This window comes from Miscanthus floridulus, chromosome 7 (genome assembly GCF_019320115.1).
Source record: "Miscanthus floridulus cultivar M001 chromosome 7, ASM1932011v1, whole genome shotgun sequence".
NCBI lineage: Eukaryota > Viridiplantae > Streptophyta > Magnoliopsida > Poales > Poaceae > Miscanthus > Miscanthus floridulus.
Genome location: NC_089586.1, coordinates 2287915 through 2310734, shown reverse-complemented (window position 1 = coordinate 2310734; position 22820 = coordinate 2287915). Strand labels below are relative to the sequence as shown.

Below are 22820 nucleotides of genomic sequence, written 5' to 3'. Positions count from 1 at the left end.
GCTCGTTTCTTCGCGATCTTGCGTCCGGCTTGGTTCCTATCTTCGTCCTTAGACTTTGCTTGATATCTTGTATCTTTTCTTGTGCTCCTAAGGTCTTGCTTATGGTGTTGATCATCGGATCATCACGTCGCCTTTGTCCAAGTCATGTCTTGCACCCTATTGAACTACAAAACAAATACTTGTAAATTCATTAGTCTAATTTGGTTGTGTTAGTCATCAAACACCAAAATTCAAAGTAAATGGGCCTAGGGTCCATTTTCCTTATAATCTCCTGCTTTTTGGTGATTGATGACAACACGACCAAAGCAAGCAAATAATAAAATTTTTGAAATTGAAAAACTATCTACTTGCTAGGATGAACTGCAAGGGACAAGATTATGTGATGCTAAAAGATACTATATATAAGATACTATATGCAACCTTATCTTGCCCTTGCAAATGTCCCCATGTGGCATTATGGATTTAAGCCTTGTTTCCTACAAGTTCTCCCCATTACTTAGACTAATCCATAATCCACTATCCTCCCTTTCTTGAACCATTACCACTTATAGACCAATAGGTCCAATAAATAATGCTTGCTTTTGGTTCTCTAAATTCTCCCCCTTTGGAATCAAACATCGAAAAGGAAGACATTAGTAGCACAAGGGAGGGTCAAACTTTATGATCCTTTGAATGTAGAAAGGAATAGGTCACAAAATTTAACTCTCACATTATATAGATTAAGCTCCCCCTAAATATATGCATACATATGGTAGAAAGCAAAGCATATGCATAATTAGCAATTTATTGCACAAGAGAGTTTAATCTATATAATGCATGGAGAAAGCATATAAATATGAAATGAAATCAACATGATGTTGCCAATTGAAGAATGATGCTTAACTCCAAGGACTCCAATTTCCTTACAATGAGACTACTACACATGTGATAGGTTTGAAAAATTGATACCATTTGAAAAAGTGTTAGTCTCAAAGCATCCAAGTTGTAGATTAAGCTCCCCCTAAATTTGTGCACACAAGTGTTGAATACTTGTAAAATTTGTGCATGTTGATTTAAGTATCAAAATACCACTTGAAAGATGATATTTGGGAGAGATTATCTACAATTTGGACTTTAGCACATATTAGATAAACAAAAGTAAGACAAGCTATGTGCCGTGCTTCTAAGCAATTTTAAACCATGTAGGTTTGCTCCAAGGGTTAAAAATGAGACCGAGCAAGCCTACCATAAGATATACCTAGTGTATGCATGACAAAAGAAATAAGCATGCAAATGCAAACATAGGGATGAAGAGTGACTAGATGCTTAAAGATACCAATTGTAAGAAAATCTAATTGCAAGATGTACCAATTAAAAAGTAATAACATCTAGTTACCCTAACATGGTAGGGGGAATTTGGGTCCATAGTATTCACTAACCCACTTAGCACTGATTTTGTCCATCATGATGCACCCCATAAAATGCACCCATACTTTGCCAAGTCTCCAAATTCTCCGCCGTCCGATGGACTTCTCACTTCTCTTTTGGGATCCAAACCTTCTTGGTGCTCTTCATGTTTGAAATGATTTCCTTTGGTACCCAAAAGCATTTGACCCCATTATTGGCTTGCTTGTTCACCTTGATGGCCACCACCTTGTCATTTTTCTTCTTCTTTAAGAGATAAGGTGTGGAGGCCTTCTTGTCCACCTTGTTGGTGTAGGTGTTGGAGAGCTTGCTTGTTTACTTTTTCTCCATTTTCTTTGCTCCTCCCTCATTCTTCACCTTGCACTCATAAGACTTGTGACCTTCCTTGTGGCACACGTAACAAACTATGGTTTGTCCTTCATCAAGCTTCTTCACTCCCTTGACGGTGTTATCTTGATGAAGTTGGGTTTGCTTCGCTTTGCCTTTCACTTGAGTCAAGTCCTTGGTGAGGCGAGCTACTTCTTGCTTGAGTTGCTCATTCTCCTTTGCAACCTCATGTGTGCATGTATCTACAACAACTTTCTCAACACAAACTTGGTTGCACAAAGGTGAGTCTAAACATAAATCATTATAAGAAGTAGAGACATCCTTTTTAGACATGTTAATGATAGAACTTTTCTTTTTAGATGCCTTGGTGGGGGTTGTGCTAACGGCTTCAAGATTAGCAACTTTATTAGTTAGCTCATCACAATGTTTGCACATGGTTTCCATTTTAGCAAGCAAACTATTATATGCTTCTTGTGAGCTGGCTAACTTTTCTTTTAATTTTTCATTTTTCTTTAAGAGTTGCTCATCATTGATTGTGCATGCATTTGTTGTTGCACTAGTCTCAAGTTTCTCAATTTTAGTAGATAGTTCAACATTGAGATTAGCAAAGTTCTCATATTGTTCAAGCAAGATTTTGTGTGCTTTTTGTGAACTATCTAGCTTTTCTTTTAAACTTTTGAGCTTCTTTTGTTGACTAGTGCAAGCTTTAGCATAATTAAGATTTTCTTGCACAAGTTCATGATAAGAAGGCATATCATCATCACTATCACTCTCACTAGAGGAAGAGCTTTCGTTACCTCATGCCATAAGGCACACACGAGAAGAGCTTGATGATGAGTGCTTGCGGCCTCGCCTCTTGTGATGGGGTTCTTCTTCACTTGAAGAATCATCCCATGATCTTATTAATGTGAGGGCTTGGTTCTTGCATGCCTTTTTCTTTATCTTAGGTGTGGCCTTGTTTGGACAAACTTCCATAAAGTGCCCCAACTCGCCGCATCCATAGCATCCTCTCTTTCTTTGCTCCTTTCTTTGATTTGTGAAAATGAAATCTTGAATTTGGATGGACACACCCTTGACATTGAGCCTTTGGATCATCTTCTCCACCTTGTTGATCACTTTGATTGATTCTTCATCAAGATCGAAGGTGGAGGAGGAAGATTGATCATCACTTGAATCTTCTTCATCATCATCGTCGTCCTCATCTTCTTCTTCATCTTCACTTGAGGAACTTGAGCTTGAGATTGTCTCAACTTGCTTGTCCTTCAGCTTCTTTTTCTCACTACAAGCGAGAGCTTTGCCTTTGCTTGATAAAGAAGCTTCTTCTTGACCCATCTTACGTGACATTTCAAATGCCACTAATTTGCCAATGGCTATGCCCGGGGTCATGTTGCTCAAGTCCTCCATGTTGTGAAGGATGGTGATGATGCTTGCATATTTCTTTTGTGGTAGCACAGAGATGATCTTCCTCATGATGTCCGCATCATCTAGCTTTAATAATCCTATAGAATGGAGCTCATTGATAATTAGATTCAAACGAGAATACATATCACGAACAAGCTCATCATCATTCATAGTAAAGGAATCACAGTTTTGCTTTGCTAGACAATGTTTTTGCTCACAGACATTGCTTGTGCCATCATGGAGCTCTTGGAGTTTTAACCAAATTTCATGTGTCATATTTAAAGTGAATACTTGGTTAAAAACATCCATACTAAGTGATTCAAACAAGCAATATTTAGCTCTAGCATTGAAGTGCATTTCTTTTTCATCACTCTTTGTGGGTTTTTTGGGATTCTTGATGGGTTTCATCCCGTCACGAGTGACTCTCCATACACCCAAATCAACCACCTTAAGGTGGCAAGCCATTCTAGCTTTATAGTATGGGAAGTTAGTGCCGTCAAAGTGCGGAGGATTAGCGGTATCCATCCCAACCACTCTAAATAACGTCGGCTCAATGGCGTTTAAGCCAAAGGTCCAAAGTGAGCCAACTGGCTCTGATACCAATTGAAGGGACCGTGACGCCTAAGAGGGGAGGGTGAATTAGGCAACTTAAAAATCTAACTCCTAAACTATGGCCTCTTTTTCTAACCTTAGCAAAACCTATGCAAAAGATAAACTATCTAAATATGCAACAACGGTTTTGCTAGTGTGTTGCTATCTCTACCGCAAATGTAGTAAAGTAATCAATGTAAATGTGGAAGCTAAAGAGCAAGGTAGAGATATGCAAACTCCCATCGACGACTCCGGTATTTTTACCAAGGTATCGAGAAGCGCGCAAGCTTCCCCCTAGTCCTCGTTGGAGCCCCTCGCAAGGAATCCCTCGCAAGGGCCAAGCTCCCAGTCGAGTAACTCTGTGGATAGCCTCGGGCCTTCCCCACACGCAAGTGGATCGCCGACGTGCCTTCCGGCAAGCCTCTCCCGGATGCTCCCTACCATCTTCACTATCAAGCTTTCGGTCGAAACGCCGCGGGCCTTGTTCCCTCCAATACACGGTGGCGGCCACACCACAAACGCGGTTGGTGTGATCTCGCAAGACTTCAAGCCCCTCTGATGTACAACAATGGTGCTCACAAGCACCGGGTGGTAAGAGGTATGTAAACCTCACTAAACACTAGGCCTAAACCTAGAGCAAGCGCATAAGCGGTGGTCTAATCAACCTAAGCACTTCACAAAGCACCTACGCTAATCACCTGATGAAACACTAAGCACTATGGAAGTGGAGATCACTAAAATGGTGAATCAACACCCTTGGTATGTTTCCTCGGCTCCACACACCTCAAATGGCTAGTTGGGGGGTCTATTTATAAGCCCCACTAAGAAAGTAGCCGTTGGGGACGAAATCCTGCTTTTCTGCTACTGACCGGACTCTGACCAGCGTCCTGTCAGCACTGATCGGACACGTCCGGTCACGAAAATGGCTCTCTAGAACCTTACTGATGTTGACCGGACTCTGGCACTCAGCGTACTATGCAGCGTCCTATGCATCGAAGCGTCTGGTGTAGTGTCCTATGCAGCATCCAGTCGCTGCTGTTCACTCTGTTGTTGCTTGATCAGAGCGTCCTGTGTAGCGTCCGGTGCAGCGTCCTGTGCATCGGAGCGTCCTGTGCAGCATCTGGTGCAGCGTCCTGTGCACTAGAGCGTCCTGTGCAGCGTCCTGTGCCCTCTTTGAGCTCGTTTCTTCGCGATCTTGCGTCCGGCTTGGTTCCTATCTTTGTGCTTGGACTTTGCTTGATATCTTATGTCTTTTCTTGTGCTCCTAAGGTCTTGCTTATGGTGTTGATCATCGGATCATCACGTCGTCTTTGTCCAAGTCACGTCTTGCACCCTATTGAACTACAAAATAAACACTTGCAAATTCATTAGTCCAATTTGGTTGTGTTAGTCATCAAACACCAAAATCCAAAGTAAATGGGCCTAGGGTCCATTTTCCTTACAGGTACCATGGGTGAGTGGTCGACATTGTATAAGCGTGGTGCTTATACGTTGTTTACCTACGGATACACCCTATATTCTGAGTCATGTGGTAGATCGTAGATGTGACACTCCCGTTGAGTCCTTTGTAGTTCACTCCCCGAATATAGGCGCACATAGCGTCCGATTACAAAGAAAGAACAAGCTCTGTTCTTAATCTTCCTTATTAATATCCTTTGTAGTATAAGTTATTAATACATGTCCATGCTAGACCTTCTCTGTGGTAAAAATATAAATAACGATACCAGAAATACTCCTGGGTAAAGTGCTACAATGGTATATATATATATATATATATATATATATATATATATATATTCGTATCTATTCTTCCTAGTCACATAAATTAATAAAGAACTACTTAGCATTATTCTACTAGTAATGCTATATAGTACCAACAAGCATCTTTGGCATCATCACTAGGGATGACAACCTAGTAAAGTAATGTTAGGAGATATAGGTTTATAATAGGTGGCTACTAAACAAGTGACAAGTTAATAAATACCAACAGTTAGGTAACTAGATTTAATTTTTTGCAATCTCAATTAGCATCTAGTTTCTTTTCGTGTCTAGGTTTGCATTTGCATGTTTAATCTTTTGTCATGCATACACTAGGTATATCTTATGGTAGGCTTGCTCGGTATCACTCTTACCCTTAGAGCAAACCTACATGGTTTAAATTGCTTAGGAGCACGGCACATAGCTTGTTTTATAATTGGTTATCTAATATGTGCCAAAGTCCAAATTATAGATAACTTTCCCCGAATATCATTTTTGAAAATGATTCTCACATTCATGTGATGTCAATTTTCAAGTGGTATTTTTTATTCCAAAATCAATGTGCATGTCTCCTACAAGTATTCTATACTTGTGTGCACAAATTTAGGAGGAGGTTTGTCGGTGCAGAAAGTGATCAACACATAAATATTTATAGTTTTATCGTACATTGTGATCGGATGTGGCCTAGCACTCAATGACACAGGGTTTATACTGGTTCAGGCAACGTGCCCTACGTCCAGTTTGAGTCAGTTGATAACTTTATTCCTGAGTCCAGGTGCTCAAAGTTTGCTATAGGGTTACAAATAAGAGGGAGAAAGATGGGGTGCAAGAGGTTCGGTCGGACTCTACACCGAAGGGCCGAGAGAGACGAGAGCTCCTACATGCGCTAAGTATTTGAGCCTGTGCTCTGTGTAGCTTTAGAGTGTCTAAAGCTAGCATAGGATGAATCGATCGTTGGTTGTTCGAATGATTCGAGAGTCCTTGGAGTTCTCTGTGTTTGTGCGTGTGATCCACTGGTCATTGAATCATCTGTGAACCAAAACCTTGGAGTTGTCATTGATGGATCCTCTTCATTGGGAGAGAGCGCATCCTCTTTTATAGATGAAGGGGATGGCCTTACAAGTGAGAGGGAGAGTTTACGTATGCTATTAAGTCTTGTTGCCCACGCCGTCGGGTACAATGATGATTGTAGGCGCCCACAACACTATTAATGTCAGATGCATGTGGGAGGTTCCATTGTCTTCTTCTAGTATGGCAGATGTCGGTGCCTACCATACTGTTGGTGCCCAGAGGCATGTGGGGGGTTTTACCGTGTTCACCTGGTATGAGAATTGATGGCGCCCACAACACTGTAGGGCAAATGTCGGTGCCCTCAACATTGCTTGGGTTCTGACATGCCTAGAAGGTTGCAGGGCACCTTTCTAATATGTTCTGTCGGTACTGTCCTACAGGTATATAGGGTACGGTCCTTGGTATTGCTTTTGACTTGTGCGTCCTGCCTTACTTGTTCTGTCCGTTTCCTGGGTCCTTATCGAGCGGGCGTCCCTAGTCAGTTGGTCCTAGTCGGCTCCAACTGCGCCAGTCGGAGAAGAGTTGTAAGTAGAGGTTCGGTGCATCCTTGGTCAGAGACACAGGTCAGAGTCAGAAGCGGCATTTAGCTAGGCCTTCTGGTTGGAGAAGCGGGCCAGAGTTGGAAGCGAGCGCTGTTCCTCCTCGGTCAGGCCTTCCGGTCAGAGAGGCGGGCCGAAGTCGGAAGCGAGGCCTTCTGGTCAGAGAGGCGGGCCAGAGTCAGAAGCGAGCACCGTTCCTCCTGGCTAGGCCTTCCGGTCGAAGAGGCAGGCCAGAGTCGGAAGCGGGCGTCATTCCTCTTCTGGCCTATCGTTAGGTATTTGGGCCAACCCAGGAGTTGTGCGTCATTCGCAACATCATCTGGTGGGATGAGCTTTTGCTAGAAAGCAGGTCCATGAGGGACCCCGCGTTTATGAACCCGACAAGGTTACTCTACAAGTTGGACGCTTTGAGACTAACACCTTTTCAAGCCTATCATGTGTGTAGTAGTTTTATTGCAAAAAAATGGAGTCCTCGGAGATAAGCATCAAACTTCAAATGATCACCACCCATTTCAAGTGGTGTCAAACAAATTGGTTTCTACATGTGGTATTCCTAACCGATATCATTGTGTTGACTTCAATTTGATATTTATATGTTTTTTCCATGCATTATATAGATTAAACTCCCTTATGCATTAATTTATTGATTATGCATATATTTCACCCTCCATCATATGTATGCATATATTTAGGGGGAGCTTAGTCTATGTAATATGAGAGTCAAATTTTATGACCTATTCCACTCCACATACAAAGGATCACAAAGTTTGACCCTCCCTTGTGCTACTAATGTCTTTCTTTTCGGTGTTTGATTCCAAAGGGGGAGAATTTGTAGGACCAAAAGCAAGCCCAATCATAATAATTTACAAGTGGTAATGGTCCAAGAAAGGAAGAATAGTGGATTATGGAGTTAGGGGGAGGCTTAAGTCCATAATACCATTTTGGGGACATTTACAAGGGCAAGATAAGTTTTCAAAGTTTTTCACAAGTAGTATCCTTTTGCATCATATAAACTTGTCTTTGCATTGCATCCTAGCAAGTAGATAGTTTTTAATTTTTTGCATTTATTATTATTTGCTTGCTTTCGTTGTGTTGTCATCAATCACCAAAATAGAGAGATTGTAAGGAAAATGGACCCTAGGCCCATTTACTTTGGATTTTGGTGTTTGATGATCAACACAACCAAATTGGACTAATGTATTTGCTAGTGTCTATTTTATAGTTCAATAGGATGCAACGCGGACTTGGACCAACTTTGGAACATGAAGAAATTTATCAACACTCAAGAAGAAAACATTGGAGGAGGTGTTGACAGCATAGAAGAGAAGTAAGGAGTCCAAGATGCGAAGATGACGAAGCCCCGACAAAGAAACATGAAGAAACAGTAAGAGGGGGCACCACCTTGGTCACCGCCCTAAGCATGGCGGTGCACTGCAGGGGTGGTGGCACCACCAAACAGAGGGCTGCTGCAGCTAGAAGGAGAGGAGGGCACTAGACAACAACGTGTGCATCGCCCTAGTCACTGCCATGGGGTGGCGGTGCACTGGACAGCGGGTGGCGGTGCCACCACCCTAAAATTCCAGAGAGCAACAAAGGTAGACTCGAGCACCACCCTGGTCACCGCCCTCAGGGTGGTGGTGCACCGCCTAGGTGAACAGTACCCCCAACGGTCGGCCTGTCAGTGAGCAACGGCTAGTCCATGTGGCGGACACCGCTTTGTCCGGTGCCTGGCACCACCCTGTTCGGTGACAACGCCGAGAAGAGGATCTCAGCCACAAAGGCTAGTTTCAATTTGGGGGCTATAAATACTTGCCCCAACCGGCCATTTGGAGAGTGAGGGAGCTGAGTGAAGATAGGAGGGTGTTGTTACACTTCATTTATGCTCTCCACATGCATAGAGCTTAAAGATTACTTAGTGATTAGCGTAAGTGCTTTGCGAAGTGCTTAGGTTAGTTAGAGCACGCTGAAATGTGCTTGCTCTAGGCTTAGGTGTAGTTGCTAGTGAGGTTTGCATACCTCTAAACCCAAGGTGCTTGCGCGCACCGTATTTGTACTCGGTGGGGCTTGTAGTCTTACGAGACCACACCAACCACGTTTGTGGTGTGGCCGCCACCATGTACCAAAGGAAACAAGGCCCATGGTGTTTTGGCTGGAAGGTTGATAGTGAAGACGGCGGGGAACGGTCCGGGAGAGGATTGTCGGAAGGCACACTGGAGACCCACTTGCGCGTGGGAAAGGCCCGGGGCTATCCATGGAGTTACCCGACCGGGAGCTTGGCCCTTGCGAGGGATTCCTGGCAAGAGGCTCCAACGAGGACTAGGAAAAAGGTTGAGCGCTTCTCGATACATCGGTAAAAATACCGGAGTCATCGATGGGAGTTTGCATTTCTACCTCATCTTTACCTTCCGCATTTATATGTTACCTAGGTTGTGTGCTTTACTTTCCTAGCGTAGTCGATAGGCTAGTTGATAGGGTTGAAACATAGATTGCAAGGCTCTTTTGCGGTAGAGATAGCAACACATTAATAAAACCGTAATTGCACATTTAGATAGATTATTTTTCTTGCATAGGTTTTGCTAAGGTGGAATTAGAGGTCATAGTTTAGAGTAGATTTTTAAGTTGCCTAATTCACCTCCCCTCTTAGACATCACGGTCCCCTACAACAAGATCTTTTTCTTAAGCCGAAATACCCGGACGTTGTCTAGCCACCGCGAATCGAGTTTTTTTAATTATCGAAGAGAGAAACTGTCTGGATAGCTCAGTTTATAGGTATATATATAGTCCTACGTGCATGTAGAATGTTTGTTACTAATGTAAATGTCTCTATTAGCTACTATTAGTTGGTTGGAGCAAGCTAATAAATTATTGCTAGTTGGGTTTTTTCGTCTTGTTCGCTTAAACTTATCAGCTATGGTATAGTATTTTTCTCTCACAACAAAACAGCATCTGCTGGCTTATTAGCCGCAAAACCATCAACCGCAATAAGCTAAACTTTTTGGAGCATCTACAACTTTATTAATAATTTTTTTGTTTGTTTTAATTGGCCTTTATATGCTAGTTGTAAATAGTTCTACTCATTTATTACTTTCCAAATGTCAAAAATATCACGACCGTTATTACTCCCTAAATAAAGTCCTGTTTGGTAGAGTATTTTCCAATCGATTTCAACTCTGAAGTCAAAGAAGTTGAAGAAACCACGCTTAGATGGCTTCTACCACGATTACACCCATCTAATAAAAAAATAACAGCTCTTCTCTGTGTAGCTTCTCTCGCAAAGTTGTTTTATAAGTTATGCTCTGCTCGACTTACCTTATAATCCACACTATTTAATTTATTTTTTTAGCCAAAATAATATTTTTTCTCGTAATAATTCAATTAGAATAGTGTTTTTTAGCTAAGTTTCACCAAACCGAACGAGGCCTATTTAGTAGAACTTTGTCAAAAAAAAAATCAAAGCTGAAATCCCTCGAGAAGCCTCGCTAAATAGGTCTAGAATTGCACAAAATGCATATCGTTTCAGTTACGAGGACTCCAAACCAGGCTGCCAAAACCGGCACATTTCCTATGTGCGCCCGCTCCACACATGACACGCCTCCCCTTTGCGCAATTTCCGCAAACCACAAGGTTCTCTCCACCCTGACTGGAACACTAGGGTAGTTGGGCTTCCGCCCCCAAAAATTGGAAACAGGCCCCCTCCACTCCAACGGACGCAAGCAGCCAGTGAAAAGGCGAGGGCGGGCGAGCGCAGCAGCGGCTGCCGCGCCGCGCCCACCTCCCTCTCCGCCTTTCCGTTTTCCCACACCTCTACTGCAACTGCCACAGCCCCCTAGCACCAGCAACAACCAACTCCCCCTTCTTCCCTCCTGTCCTCCCCCAATCTCTTTCCCGCTCCAAAATGGCGGACTCCCAGGTGAAATTCCTCTCCCTGTAGCCGCCGCCGCCGCGGCCGGACCCTGTTCGAGCTGATCGGGGGTTTTCTCGTGCAGGTGGAGGCGATGAAGAAGGCGTACGCCGGGATCATGCTCAACATGGCGCAGGAGTCGGCGGCGCGGGTGCTGGCGGCGGAGCGGCGAGCGGCGGCGCTCGCGGCCGGGCTCGAGGCCGCCAAGGAGAACGGCGTCGCCGCGCTCCTGCGGCTCAAGGCCATCATGGAAGCCAGGGTATGCCTCTCCCTCCCTTTCTCCGCTCGAACCGCTCGCTTTGGTTGGGTGCTTCGTGAATCGTTTCGGTGTTTTTTTGGATTTTGCTGGTGTGCGCACGATGCGAGCAGTTTGGATTGGAGGATGCGAGGCTCTGCGTTTTAGGGGAGGTTTTGGGATTGATTGTATCGGGAGGAGTTCGGAATTCTTGTTTCTGTTCGCCGGATGTTGGTGGTGAAGGCCCATTTCAAATTTGGAATTCGGGTGACTGGAATTTGGAGCTCATTGGATAGGGATTTCGTCTTCTCGGTTTCGTGGCCCTGGTTTCTGTTTTAGGGATGATGGTGGTGAAGGCCCATTTCAAATTTGGAATTCGGGTGACTGGGATTTGGAGCTCGTAGGATAGGGATTTCGTCTTCTTGGTTTCGTGGTGCTGGTTCCTGTGTTTAGGGATGATGGTGGTTAAGGTCCAGTTCAAATTTCGCATTCGGATGACTGGGATGTGGAGTTTGTAGGATAGGGATTTCGTCCTCTCGATTTTGTGTTCCTGTTTTCTGCTATCGGGGTGTTGGTGGTCCAGTTCAAATTCGGCATTCGTAACACCTGGGTTTGGAGCTCGTAGGATGGGGATTTCGTCTTCTGGATTCTGTGCTTCTTGGTTCTGCTATCGGGATGTTGGTGGTGCAGTTCAAATTTCTTATTGCGATGTGATTTAGAGCTCGTAGTATACGAATGATAGATTTCGTCCTCAGGATTTTGCAATCGTGCATTGTTGTTTTTGCAGTGGTATTGTTAGAACTTAGATAGCTTTGTATCTACGCCCTCGGTTGATTCATAGAATCCAGAATAAGTAATACATTCTTTTGTGCGTGGCTGGGAGAATGGTTATTAGACTTGGAATCACAGAATATGTTTGAAAAAAAACAAGATATCATGCTTTGGGATTGTTAGTTACTCTTCACGCAGTAGCTCTACAGATTTGCCACGACTATGGCTGTGCAGTAGACCAGTATTCAGGGTCTAACATACTAACATGTGTAAAATGCCCAGCTGTATGTGCGTTGTCTTACAGTGTTAGCATCTGTGCTTGAGTGCTTCTAAGTTTGCAGGGGCATGCTGCACAATCTGTTGATGTTGTTGGAGTCCTCAAGCATCTGAAGGGGTATTCAGATTATTCTTTTATTCTGATAACGCAGAGGAGGGTGCTGCACTGCTGCTGTGGTTGCTGGAAGCCTGAAACCATTAAACTGATTGGGACGCACTGGTTTTTAATTATTATAGGCTTTTGATGTGCCCTTGGAAGGGCGGGCCTGGTGCAAGCGGTAGAGTCTTACCGCCTGTGACCGGAAGCTCCCGGGTTCAAGTCGCGGTCTCCTCGCATTGCACAGGCGAGGGTAAGGCTTGCCACTGACACCCTTCCCCAGACCCCGCACAAAGCGGGAGCTCTCTGCACTGGGTACGTCCTTTTTTTTATGTGCCCTTGCTACCGTGTTTTCACTGATTTGTTGCATTTGTGTTGACAATACACTTTTTTTTTCTTTCCACCTGTTTGGATGTTTTTCCCTGTGTTAGGAATGTGCTATTTCTGTCTAATGCTGTATGCCTTATATAGCACATCTAGCCAGTACTGGTGATTTTGGCAATACTGCTGGTAAAAAAATGGGTTTATGCTTGTTTGAGGGTAATGCTGAATCAAATAAAATATAATTGCAACCTTTGGTGTCTCCTTGATTGGAACCTAGAGTTGGGGCATAGGGGCAACTGTCCTGTAGAAAATTGCTGCTTGAATATATTATCTTTTGGGTTGATTTCCATGCCACACTATTGTTTTTGGTTTCTGGCAGATTGTACAGTGCAGTAGTTCCCCCTGGTCTTATTGTTAAATTTACACCAATCGTTATGATCATTTCATATTTCTCTGACCATTTTAGAGTGATTCTTGATATTTTAGCAGACTATTTTTTGGAACTTCAGTGTCGACTTCATTTCCATGTAATGCATAGTATTGGAATTGTCAAATGTTATGGCCAGGTCCACTACAGAAAGGGTCCACTACTGTTTCATGCTACCTTCAGAGACTTGGTGCAGTTTTGATTGTGAAGGTTCATGGAAACAATACATTCACATTGTGTAATGGCCAAATTGTCATATGGATTGTTACAATCCAGATAGTGATGCCTCTACACATTGGGTTACTGTAGTGAACTAGTTGTCCCAGTCACAGATTCATTGTATGTTATGTTCTGAACTAGAGTTATTAGTAATTTTGAGATTTGATATATAAGGTCTTTTGCGAAGGGCGGGCCTGGTGCAAGCGGTAGAGTCTTACCGCCTGTGACCGGAAGGTCCCGGGTTCGAGTCGCGGTCTCCTCGCATTGCACATGCGAGGGTAAGGCTTGCCACTGACACCCTTCCCCAGACCCCGCACAGATCGGGAGCTCTCTGCACTGGGTATGCCATTTTTTTTATATATAAGGTCTTTTGCAATGTAAAGTCATTACTCATATCCACCTACTATTTTCTAAGGACGTTGTAGAAATAATATGATGTGTCATTGGTGCCATGTTTTGATTTAGCCTCCTTCTATGGTGCTTACCTATGCTAAATTTGTTAATTTTTTCCCCATGTCATATGGTAATATTATGATCTGGCCGGTTTTTCTTTGAAATGAGGTGGAAAAGGAATAGCTGGATCTGCTCAAAGCATGGATGATCAATTAAGAAGCGTATTTTTTAATTATATAATATGCTAATGCATATTTGATTGTCAAAAAGAGAACAGCTCTGCAACTGTAGCTTTCAACCAATCTAATCTTCAAATCCGTTATCCATGGCTGGTTTAGTGCTATCATCTTGTAGACTTGTACAAGGAGCTACCCAGACAATTTACAAGTCTAGAATGAAGTACAAAAGGTCGTTTACTACAATTTTTTTTCAGAATACGAATAGAAGAAGCTAGCGATAGATCACTTGGTAGACTGCGCTAAATAGCCATCCACCATCCATCCAGGCTCAAACCACTCAACCCGGGCACATCCAAATTTGGGTACCTCCCTGAGATTTCTTAGTTCTTACTAGTGTATACCTTCGGTATCGCCCTACCTTAGGAGCAGCACCAGGGGTACGTGTCTCCCTGTGGTCAGTGCTCTTTTGTTTTTTGGAATACGATAGTAAAAGCCTCTATCTACAAACTCCTCAACACAGCCTATTTTGTCGCATGTATAAGGAAAACTCAACCAACCTAGGAGGGACTAAGTGGCATTGTAAATAAGAAGAAATAAATTCAAGTCAAAGAGGACTCGGACGTGGGTACACCGAGTTAGGCCAGTTCCTGTGTTGCATATCATATGATTTTCGAGAAAATAGTGATTAATTTTTTTGGCTGTGTGTATGTTACATGTTCCAATCGTGTCATGGTATAATTATTCACTAATATTTTTGGGGCTCTTGCGTTTGTACCCTTGTTTTGTATCGAAATTGTGATTTTGCCCCTATTTTTTTGACTTTGTGAATTTACCCCTACTGTGCCATTCACGAAGCACCAGTTTGCCCCTGCTCCGTCATCCACCCCTAACGGTGTTAAACTTTGTACAAAAGGACATGAATGCCCATGCGATTTTGCCGCTGTTTGTTATGCCTAATTATGATTTTACCCTGATTTGGAATTAGACTTTTTATTGTATGCTGACAATTGATTAAATTTGGTCAAACATATTTGGCACAACTTGCAATTATTTGAACTCAGATTTAATATTGATAAATATTCAAAATTTTGGGACCAAAAGGTTCATAATGCTGGGATGGGAGATTACATAAGATGCCACAGAGATCGATTCATATGTAGACAGTGGACTAGACTCGGCCGTGTTTCCGTGTGTCCAGCGTCGGCATAGCCCTGGACGCTGCCGCCTTCTCCTGGTGAAACCTCCTGAAGTCGGCGCCGACATCCACGTCCCGCTGTAGGTCACGGTGTCCGGCGGCGACGACGGCCGCGCCTCGGCCGCCCCGGCCTTGGCCCTCACGGCGCGCCCCCAACGCGGGCGGCCCCTCTACGCGCGTGCCCCTGCAGCCACACACCCGGGCGCATGTTACCTTACAGCCAACTATGTCCAGTAGAGATTGGTCTGAAAATGGATGCTCAAACACTCCAGAAATAAACTTAACCCTCAGAATTCGCTCAACTAAAATTAGAAAATGGAAATAAGTACATTGGCAGGATGCAAGGCTTTGTTTACAGTCCTGTAAACTACAAAGGAGAAGAATGTTAGTCCTATGTCCATTTATAACAATATAAATGAAGTTATCAGCTAATTACAGTATTAATGCACTTTCCTCAACCACTCCTGGTGCACTTTCCTCAACCTTTATCTTTGCCTGCACCACAAATTACAGTATTAATGCAGGTCGGATGTCAAGTTAGCAAGATTTGTTCGAAATCTAAATTTAATCTAGATGCAACTTCCAAATTGAAAAGTTGAGCCAAACCTAACCTAAGTGTGGTTGGCATATGTTCCACATTGACTAATTTTAGTATTAAGAGATAAACGAGCACAATCAGAGCAATATTTAAATCGAGCTTTTCAGCTTACAAAATGCATTTTTTTCAGCCCCAGCTGTCAGCCAAAATCACAGAATCTCATGTCTTCTACAGTATAACAAGGGCTAATAAAATGCTAAAAAGATGTGCAATTTCTTGATTACGGCATCACTTGGATGCCAGCATAACAAGGTTGCAGGGTTCAGCTTCAAACTCAAACCATTCCACCAAATAGGCTTATCTTCCTCTTCCCTATGTTAAAGCCATTCCACCACCAACTAAAATTCTCATGACCACATCTACTGACAAGATAATAAACTTCAGATCCTACCAAATAGGCTTATGCTTTGGAAAAAGCGATAAATGGTTATCAGTTCAGGGCATGTTTGTTTTTTAGCCTTGACCTACCTAGCTAGTGGAAAGGAACTGAAAGATTGTGGAGTAGAGCCAATCTTGCTTGCTTCCAGATATAGTTAAACCAGAAAAGGCTAGGTAAGAAGAGCACCTTTAGAAAGCAAGTGAGCTTGAAGGGTAGCAGTCATTCTATCATTATATGATGCATTATCTAGAGTCATGCAAATAATTTTACTGTCAACTTTCCATTACAAAAGCACATGTGCACTTCATCAGCAATAGAAACCATATCAAGTGGTGGATGCAATTTATTGAACCAATGGTCCTCTTATGCAATTTCCATTTAGCATCAATATAATGAGCAGTAATGCAAATATAATTGTACTTTTGACAATCTTATTTCCAATTATCTGAGGTGAAACTAACTCTGCCAGGACTATTAGTGATAGCTTCTTCAATTACTTCTTTTCTTTCGTTTTCAAACACATAGCCATGGTACCCCTTTTTATAGTGTAACGACCAGACCCATCATCATTTTTCTCAGACAGTAGTTGGAAGTTATTTTTTAACATGCCTCGACATAGATGAGGTTCCATTCTTACTGTCAGCAACTAACTTTTTCTTGCAAGGTAAACACTCAGGTTCACCTTCTGGTGAACTTGAAACCTTTCCATACCTCAGATTTACGAGAATTTGAGGGATTAGTAGATGAATTGGCCGCTGATCTTGCACGTTTCTTTCCGGTTTGTTGTGCCCTTGCTTCAGCTGTCGATTCCTGCCGCTGCCCATCACCCTGCTGCGGCTGCTCACCAACCTGCTGCTCCTCGGCATCAAGCTCTTGGATCTCTTCGTCTTCCTCCATACTCATAGGGCTCCACGGACTGGACATGGTGCCAGCAAAACACCAATCTGAATCTGCCATGGTGACAAAACAAGAGAAAAGTTCAGACCAGATTAATGCACAGGGAAGATCTTGAGAGGGGCAGTGAGGACTGAGGAGTGACTAATGAGTCCCGTTACCTTGGAGGGCCGGGACCGGGTGTCCGGGAGGGCGCGACGGCACGGGTGAGCGGCTGGGCGGCGCGGGCTAGCGTGTGCGGCTGCGCGCCTGCGCGCCTACACCCTGCGGTGACGCGATGGGAGGCCGGGACCGGGAGAGGGCGCCGGCGACGTCGACGGCGACAGGTGAGGAGCGAGCGGCGCGGAGACCCGCTGCCAGGCGCCGTCGGGAGCCGCGTCTAGGCACCGGAGCCGCCCGCTCCGCCCGCACTGATGCCGCTCCGCCCGCCCCTGCAGCCACGAAGCCGGGCCCCCAGAGGAAGAAGACGACCCGCGGCCGGGCGCCGTCGGGACCTGCGGGCGGATGCCGGGACCTGCAGGCGGACGCCGCCGGTGAGCCGCGGCAGGGCGCGCGCACGCCGACCCGCGGGCGGCCGCCGCGGCCTCCCCGCGCCTAGAGGAAGGCCGCGCCCGCACCTTGGAGCCGCGACTGGGAGGCAGCCCCGCGCCCTGGAAGCATCCCCTCCCTGCGCCCGAACCTGGAGTCGTGGCCTCCCCTCCCCTTGGTGCTTCTGCAGCCGCCGCCGCTGGAAAAGCCGCGCCCAAGCCGATGTGAGCGACGACGCCCTATGCGTTTGGGATGATGAGATAAGGATAAGGGGCACTATGGTCATTTGGCTTTTGTTTTTCTGATTTAGAATTTTTTTAATTCGTTTAATCCATGTCTATCTGACGGGCGTTAAAAGCAGGGGCAAACGGACCATTCAGTTCAAAATAACAAGGGTAAAAACACAAAGTTGAAAAAGTAAGGGCAAAATCACAATTAGCTTATTGGACAGGGGTAAGAACACCATTCTCCCAATATTTTTCCCTTAAATGTTCGATAAGGATTCATGGGATTTATCCCCTCCTAGTGTGGGGCCTTGAGTAGGATGACTGGCTTCCCTACTCCATTGCCCTAGAGTTGGGTCAGCCAGTTATGCAAGGGCTCCATGTTTGAGTTTTTTGTTTCTTTTTTTATGACACCAACAGATTGTATGGAATGAATTGAGCCAGTGGTCAGTCAATGCGATTCACTTTTTGTTCTGATTTATTTTTCTTTTAAAAAATTGCTCATATGTGTAACAGCAGCTGTCTAGTTATTTACTTTTGAACTTCATCTATATGTTGTCTTGTTTGTAATGAATGTGTTCCTGAAACTTGTTAGTGTGTCTTCTGCAGATAAAAGAGAAAGAACTGGAAGCTTCGGTGCATGTTAAGAAGATCAAGGAACTGGAAGAGCAATTGCATGGTTCACAAAATGCTATGGCCTCGCTTAAGGTTGAGCTGCAGAGGGCAAATACTGAATTAGATCTGACAAGGAAAACTTTAGCTGATGAAAGAATAAATAGCCTTCCCATATCCAATAATGTTTATTCTAATAAAAACACCAGCCCTCGTTCTAAGATGCATCAACAAGGAGTATCTTTGAAGAATAAAAAGGCTGCAGACAACAGTGATGACACTTGCCTTGTTCCGATAACCGAGAAGGAGAATGAAGCAGTGGAAAACTTGGAGGTCATGGATCGTCGCAGCCCTGATCTGCCATCATTGATGGAAAGAAATAAGAAACCAAAGTTCTATCATAATGGGTGTACACAGCGTATTCATGCACTTAAACAGCAGACTCAAAGTACAGATGCATTCCTGAAGCAAAATCAGAAGCAGGCCACTGCATTAAATAGCCGCTCAAAGGCCAGAAAGAACAATGCTGCTAAAAACCCATGCCACACAAGGTCCATCATGGAACAGATACTTCAAACGAAATTTCTGGGTAAGTTCAAGCGCAAGAGGGGCAGAAGAAGCAGGCCTAGTTATAAGCATGATAATTCCAGTGAGCACGGGGAAGCGGAATATAAGTTCTCTGATAGATCTGAATCTGATGGAAATGGCTGCTTGCTTCTACTTCAGGCACTTGAAGAGGATCTTTCACCTCCAAAGATGTCTGCTGAACATGATGGGGAGGCCTTTACTGACCTGAAGGAAGACTTGAAAATGAATAGGAGGGATGCTGAGTTAAGCCGCTGTACTGCTTTCCCGGAACTGATTGATGTACTTGCAGTCAACAGCGTGCAAATGAAAAGAAGAAAAAGAACAAAGACTGTCAGGGTTTTGGAAGATGATTTTTCTGAAACCAAAAGTGTTCCTGAGCCAGCTAACACCCAGCTTAGGACCAGTGAGAAAAGGATGTCTGGTAATCAATTGGTCTCTGAGATGACTGAGAATCGCTCTGATACCCCCACCAGAAACAGCGGCCCTTTCTTGAAATGTGCTACTGGAAACTTGATGCATCAGACTGATGCTGGTAATGGTCAATTTGATCCTGAAATCACCTCTTCAGTGTTCCTTCAGTCGACCAAAAGTGAAACTACAGATTATGGTACGTCCAGAAAGCTTTTTTTGTTTGCATATTCTATCCTTTCATGTAAAATTGGTCAATTTTTAATGTGGTTTGAATCAAAACATTCTTAACATGATGCAGGTAACTTGGTGGTGGACCAGCAGGAGCTGATAACACCAAACAATAATACTGCAAGCTTGAAAGAAGTTAATGAGGATGGAAGGTGCAGTTTGGCTTCACCTAAGGCTGATGCTTCGACTCTTAGCTCCGTAGATAAAGAAAATTTGAAGGCGTCTTCTGGACTTCCCGTGCAAGCTTTAGAGAAACATGATATTTCATTTGGCAGCTCCCTGAACAAAAAAGAACATACAAAGGCATCTTCTGGAGCTTCCATGCAAGCTGAAGGTGCCAGACATATCAAATACACATTCAATCGCAGAAAGCGCAAGGGTATGTCTATTGACAGCACCCCTCAGCGTGCTGTCCCTGAGGAGAGCAGTGACCTGTGTAGTCCAACTAACAAGCAAAAGCTTCATCCAGATCATGTGGAGCAGGATCATTTGATAGATTCTCCACAAGGTGACAGTCAACTAGTTCAGGTTGCCGAACAGGTATGCGATTTTGCCATTTCTTTACATTAGTGCTATGTACGCACTTAATAGTGAACATCTATCATGCAGTCACATATCAGTATTAACCATTTCTATTGTTTTGCAGCTCATTTTGTTGTCAGAGCATATGTGATTAGAGTTTTGATACATAAAGCGGAAGAAAGGACTGGTTTGGTGACCTAATATTTAGGAGACTCCTGATCAGTGAAATTTTGTAATATTCCAAATCCATTTGATTTCTTCCCTGGATGCGTAGGAGAGTTCCGGTGACGACAGCAGAGGTATTAATGAAGCAGCTCAACTCGAGGGTTGTTACTGTAGCAGAGTGTATAGATTAAGCAGTAAGTTCAGCTGTTATTTAGTTGATGATGACATTGAAGTTAGTGTTTTAAGTAGGTGACAAGTTTTTAGTTATCGTTGTGTAGTTGTGTTATTTATCGAGTCATTAGAATTCAAAAGGGAAAGAATTGCTCCCTGCACAGATGTATTTAAATTTTAAATCATTCTCTATCACTTAATCTCCTTTCCCCCTTAAGTTTTTCTGTTTTTTGGACTCCATTCTCGCTGTATATCCTTTGTAGTTTGTCTTTGTTGCCAACATCATTTCATTACTGTTAATGTATTATAGGATTCTATCTGATACTTGTATCCTGCTTGGGTGGCTCTGTACGCTACTCCATGCCCTATATTACTAGAGGCGGTGTAAGCAAGAACATACACTGTTTCTTTGTGAAACGGAACTACTGGGATAATTCTACCCACAACAGCTACAGTGGAAAGTACCCATTCGCATGGAGTATCACCTTTGGCAGTTTGGGCCTTGCGGCTTAGCAAGAGTAACTTGAGCTCATTGGATCCATTTGTTCAAGTGAATCAAATGTTTCATTCAAGGCAGGTTCCAGTTCCAGATGGATAAGTGTTGAGAAAAAAACGAAAGCCTTTTTTAGCACTTCTATTACTGTGTTTACTTACAACTTGATCTCAACGGACAGAGATCAAGATCGTCAAGTTCTCAGTTCCATAGGGGCAGATGTACCTGCTCTTCTCAGTTCCATAGAGGCAGCTGTACCTCATCGTCCTAGTATTGAGACAAAAGGCTTGAGGCTTGTAAAGCGGAGGGGCTCAAAGCTATACGAAGCAATAAACCAAATAGTAGCCTGTTGTGAAAAAATTTAAGATTATAGTGAACACGGTCTAAGGCCATTACAACGCAACCATTCCAACATGAAAGTAGACAGTTTTAGCCCTGGTAATTGGACATTGGCATGAAAAAATATATTGTGGGTTAAGGTTCTGCAACAACGTAATCATTCTCTGTGTCATGACTTTTTATAATAAAATTTCATTTGAAGACAAATGTTAATATTATTTACTATAAACTTTGTCAAAGTTAAACTAGTTTGGCTGGTACGGATCCTACAATTGCATTCTTTTATGGACGGAGGGAGTGCTAGTTTCTGAATGCCTTCCACTTAACATTGAAGCAAAAATCCATGATCCATGCATTGTACAAACCTTTCCCAAATTTTCCACAAAAAGTATGAGGTGGTAACATAGTGTTTTAATATCAAGAAATGAATCTAGGATTGGAATCATTAGAGCCCTAATGTTTTCTCATTTGCAAGAAACTTCATCAGAATATGGCTAATAGAATACCAGATTTTCATTTAGCCTCATGGAGGCCAAACTAGGTCACGGCCTTCCTTGCCTCTGTTAATAGTGTTATATTCTCTCTTTGTTACTCTAGGTAGCTTCTATACTCTATAGAAAAATTCCTGGCATTCGATGTTAAAACAGGTTCAGCTGATGGAAAATAAAGAGAAAATGCAATTTGCTATGCTTCATAATTTGCACTTAATAATTGGTGCGCAACATGATGCATTTCACCTATGATCTCATTGAACAACTTGGCCCCCGTTTATTTAGTCCCCACGCTCCACCACTGCCCGATTTAGGTCATGTCAATGAACGGATAGCAATATACTAAGGTTTTTATGAGTTCACTTGTAGCACTCATAAGAGTCCCCGCTAACGAGTACGAGGTTACAAGGGGACTTAAATGCCCCTAAAGATACACTGTACCTTCACTCAAAAAATTTATAGACACTTTTTTTTTTCTTTCTAGAACTTCCTAATTTTCCTCCCAACCATGCCTCCTGGGAACACAGTTCCCTAAGGCCCTAACTTCTTTTGCAGAGAGGTTTGCCATTTTTTTGCACAAATTTTTAAAATATTTCTAAAAAAAGTTTACCAACATTTTTTTTTAAAAAAAATATCATGTATCTTTATAGTAAAAAAAGTTGGAATTTTTTTAGAGAAAAAAATGGAGTAAAGAAAGAAAGGATTGAAGGAGGAGGTGATGCCCTTACGCCTACTGCTATCACCTCCAAGCGTGCTCCTTTGCCTTTGTTCTTAAGTCCCCACCTCATCCTATCGCTCCCTCCCCCCCCCCCCCCCCCCCCCCCCCCCCCCCCCACCAACCCCAAACAGCCCATGGATAAGGACCCATGCATCAGTGACAGGATGAGGGGGGAAAGGGGATTGAGGAAAAAAGATGACAGATCCTCTCCATTCGAGGGACCGAGGGGAGATTTTGCTGGATTGAGAAAAATGTAGGGAAAAGGGATTGAGAAAGGATCTGGTGGAGCTGATTTTTTCAACTCATTTCTATATACGGTAGTTTTTAAAGAAAGGAGATTGCTTTTTCTCA

General features: G+C 43.4%; 2 protein-coding genes across 5 annotated transcripts; one reads left to right on the top strand and one right to left on the bottom strand.

Moving 5' to 3' along the window:
- The first annotated feature begins 10819 nt into the window (after window positions 1-10819).
- LOC136462352 (uncharacterized) lies at window positions 10820-20668 on the top strand. 2 transcript variants are annotated; one of them, XM_066461462.1, is made up of 5 exons: window positions 10820-11001; window positions 11078-11251; window positions 18341-19538; window positions 19641-20110; window positions 20217-20668. In XM_066461462.1, exons 1-5 carry the CDS (start codon window positions 10987-10989, stop codon window positions 20241-20243), a joined length of 1884 nt encoding a protein of 627 aa, XP_066317559.1. In that variant the 5' UTR covers window positions 10820-10986; the 3' UTR covers window positions 20244-20668. The 2 variants fall into 2 exon arrangements, with proteins under 2 accessions (XP_066317559.1, XP_066317560.1); XM_066461463.1 differs by lacking the exons at window positions 10820-11001; window positions 11078-11251 and adding an exon at window positions 11291-12686.
- Window positions 14957-17757, bottom strand: LOC136462351 (probable chromo domain-containing protein LHP1). Of its 3 annotated transcripts, XM_066461461.1 has the most exons (5): window positions 17141-17757; window positions 16797-17035; window positions 15564-15603; window positions 15438-15470; window positions 14957-15292 (listed from the first exon to the last, which is right to left on the bottom strand). In XM_066461461.1, the coding sequence occupies exons 2-5, from the start codon at window positions 17007-17009 to the stop codon at window positions 15279-15281; spliced, it is 300 nt and encodes a 99-aa protein (XP_066317558.1). In that variant the 5' UTR covers window positions 17010-17035; window positions 17141-17757; the 3' UTR covers window positions 14957-15278. The 3 variants fall into 3 exon arrangements, with proteins under 3 accessions (XP_066317558.1, XP_066317557.1, XP_066317556.1); XM_066461460.1 differs by lacking the exon at window positions 15438-15470 and having other exon boundaries at window positions 14959-15292; window positions 15545-15603; XM_066461459.1 differs by having other exon boundaries at window positions 14962-15470.
- Window positions 20669-22820: the final 2152 nt, after the last annotated feature.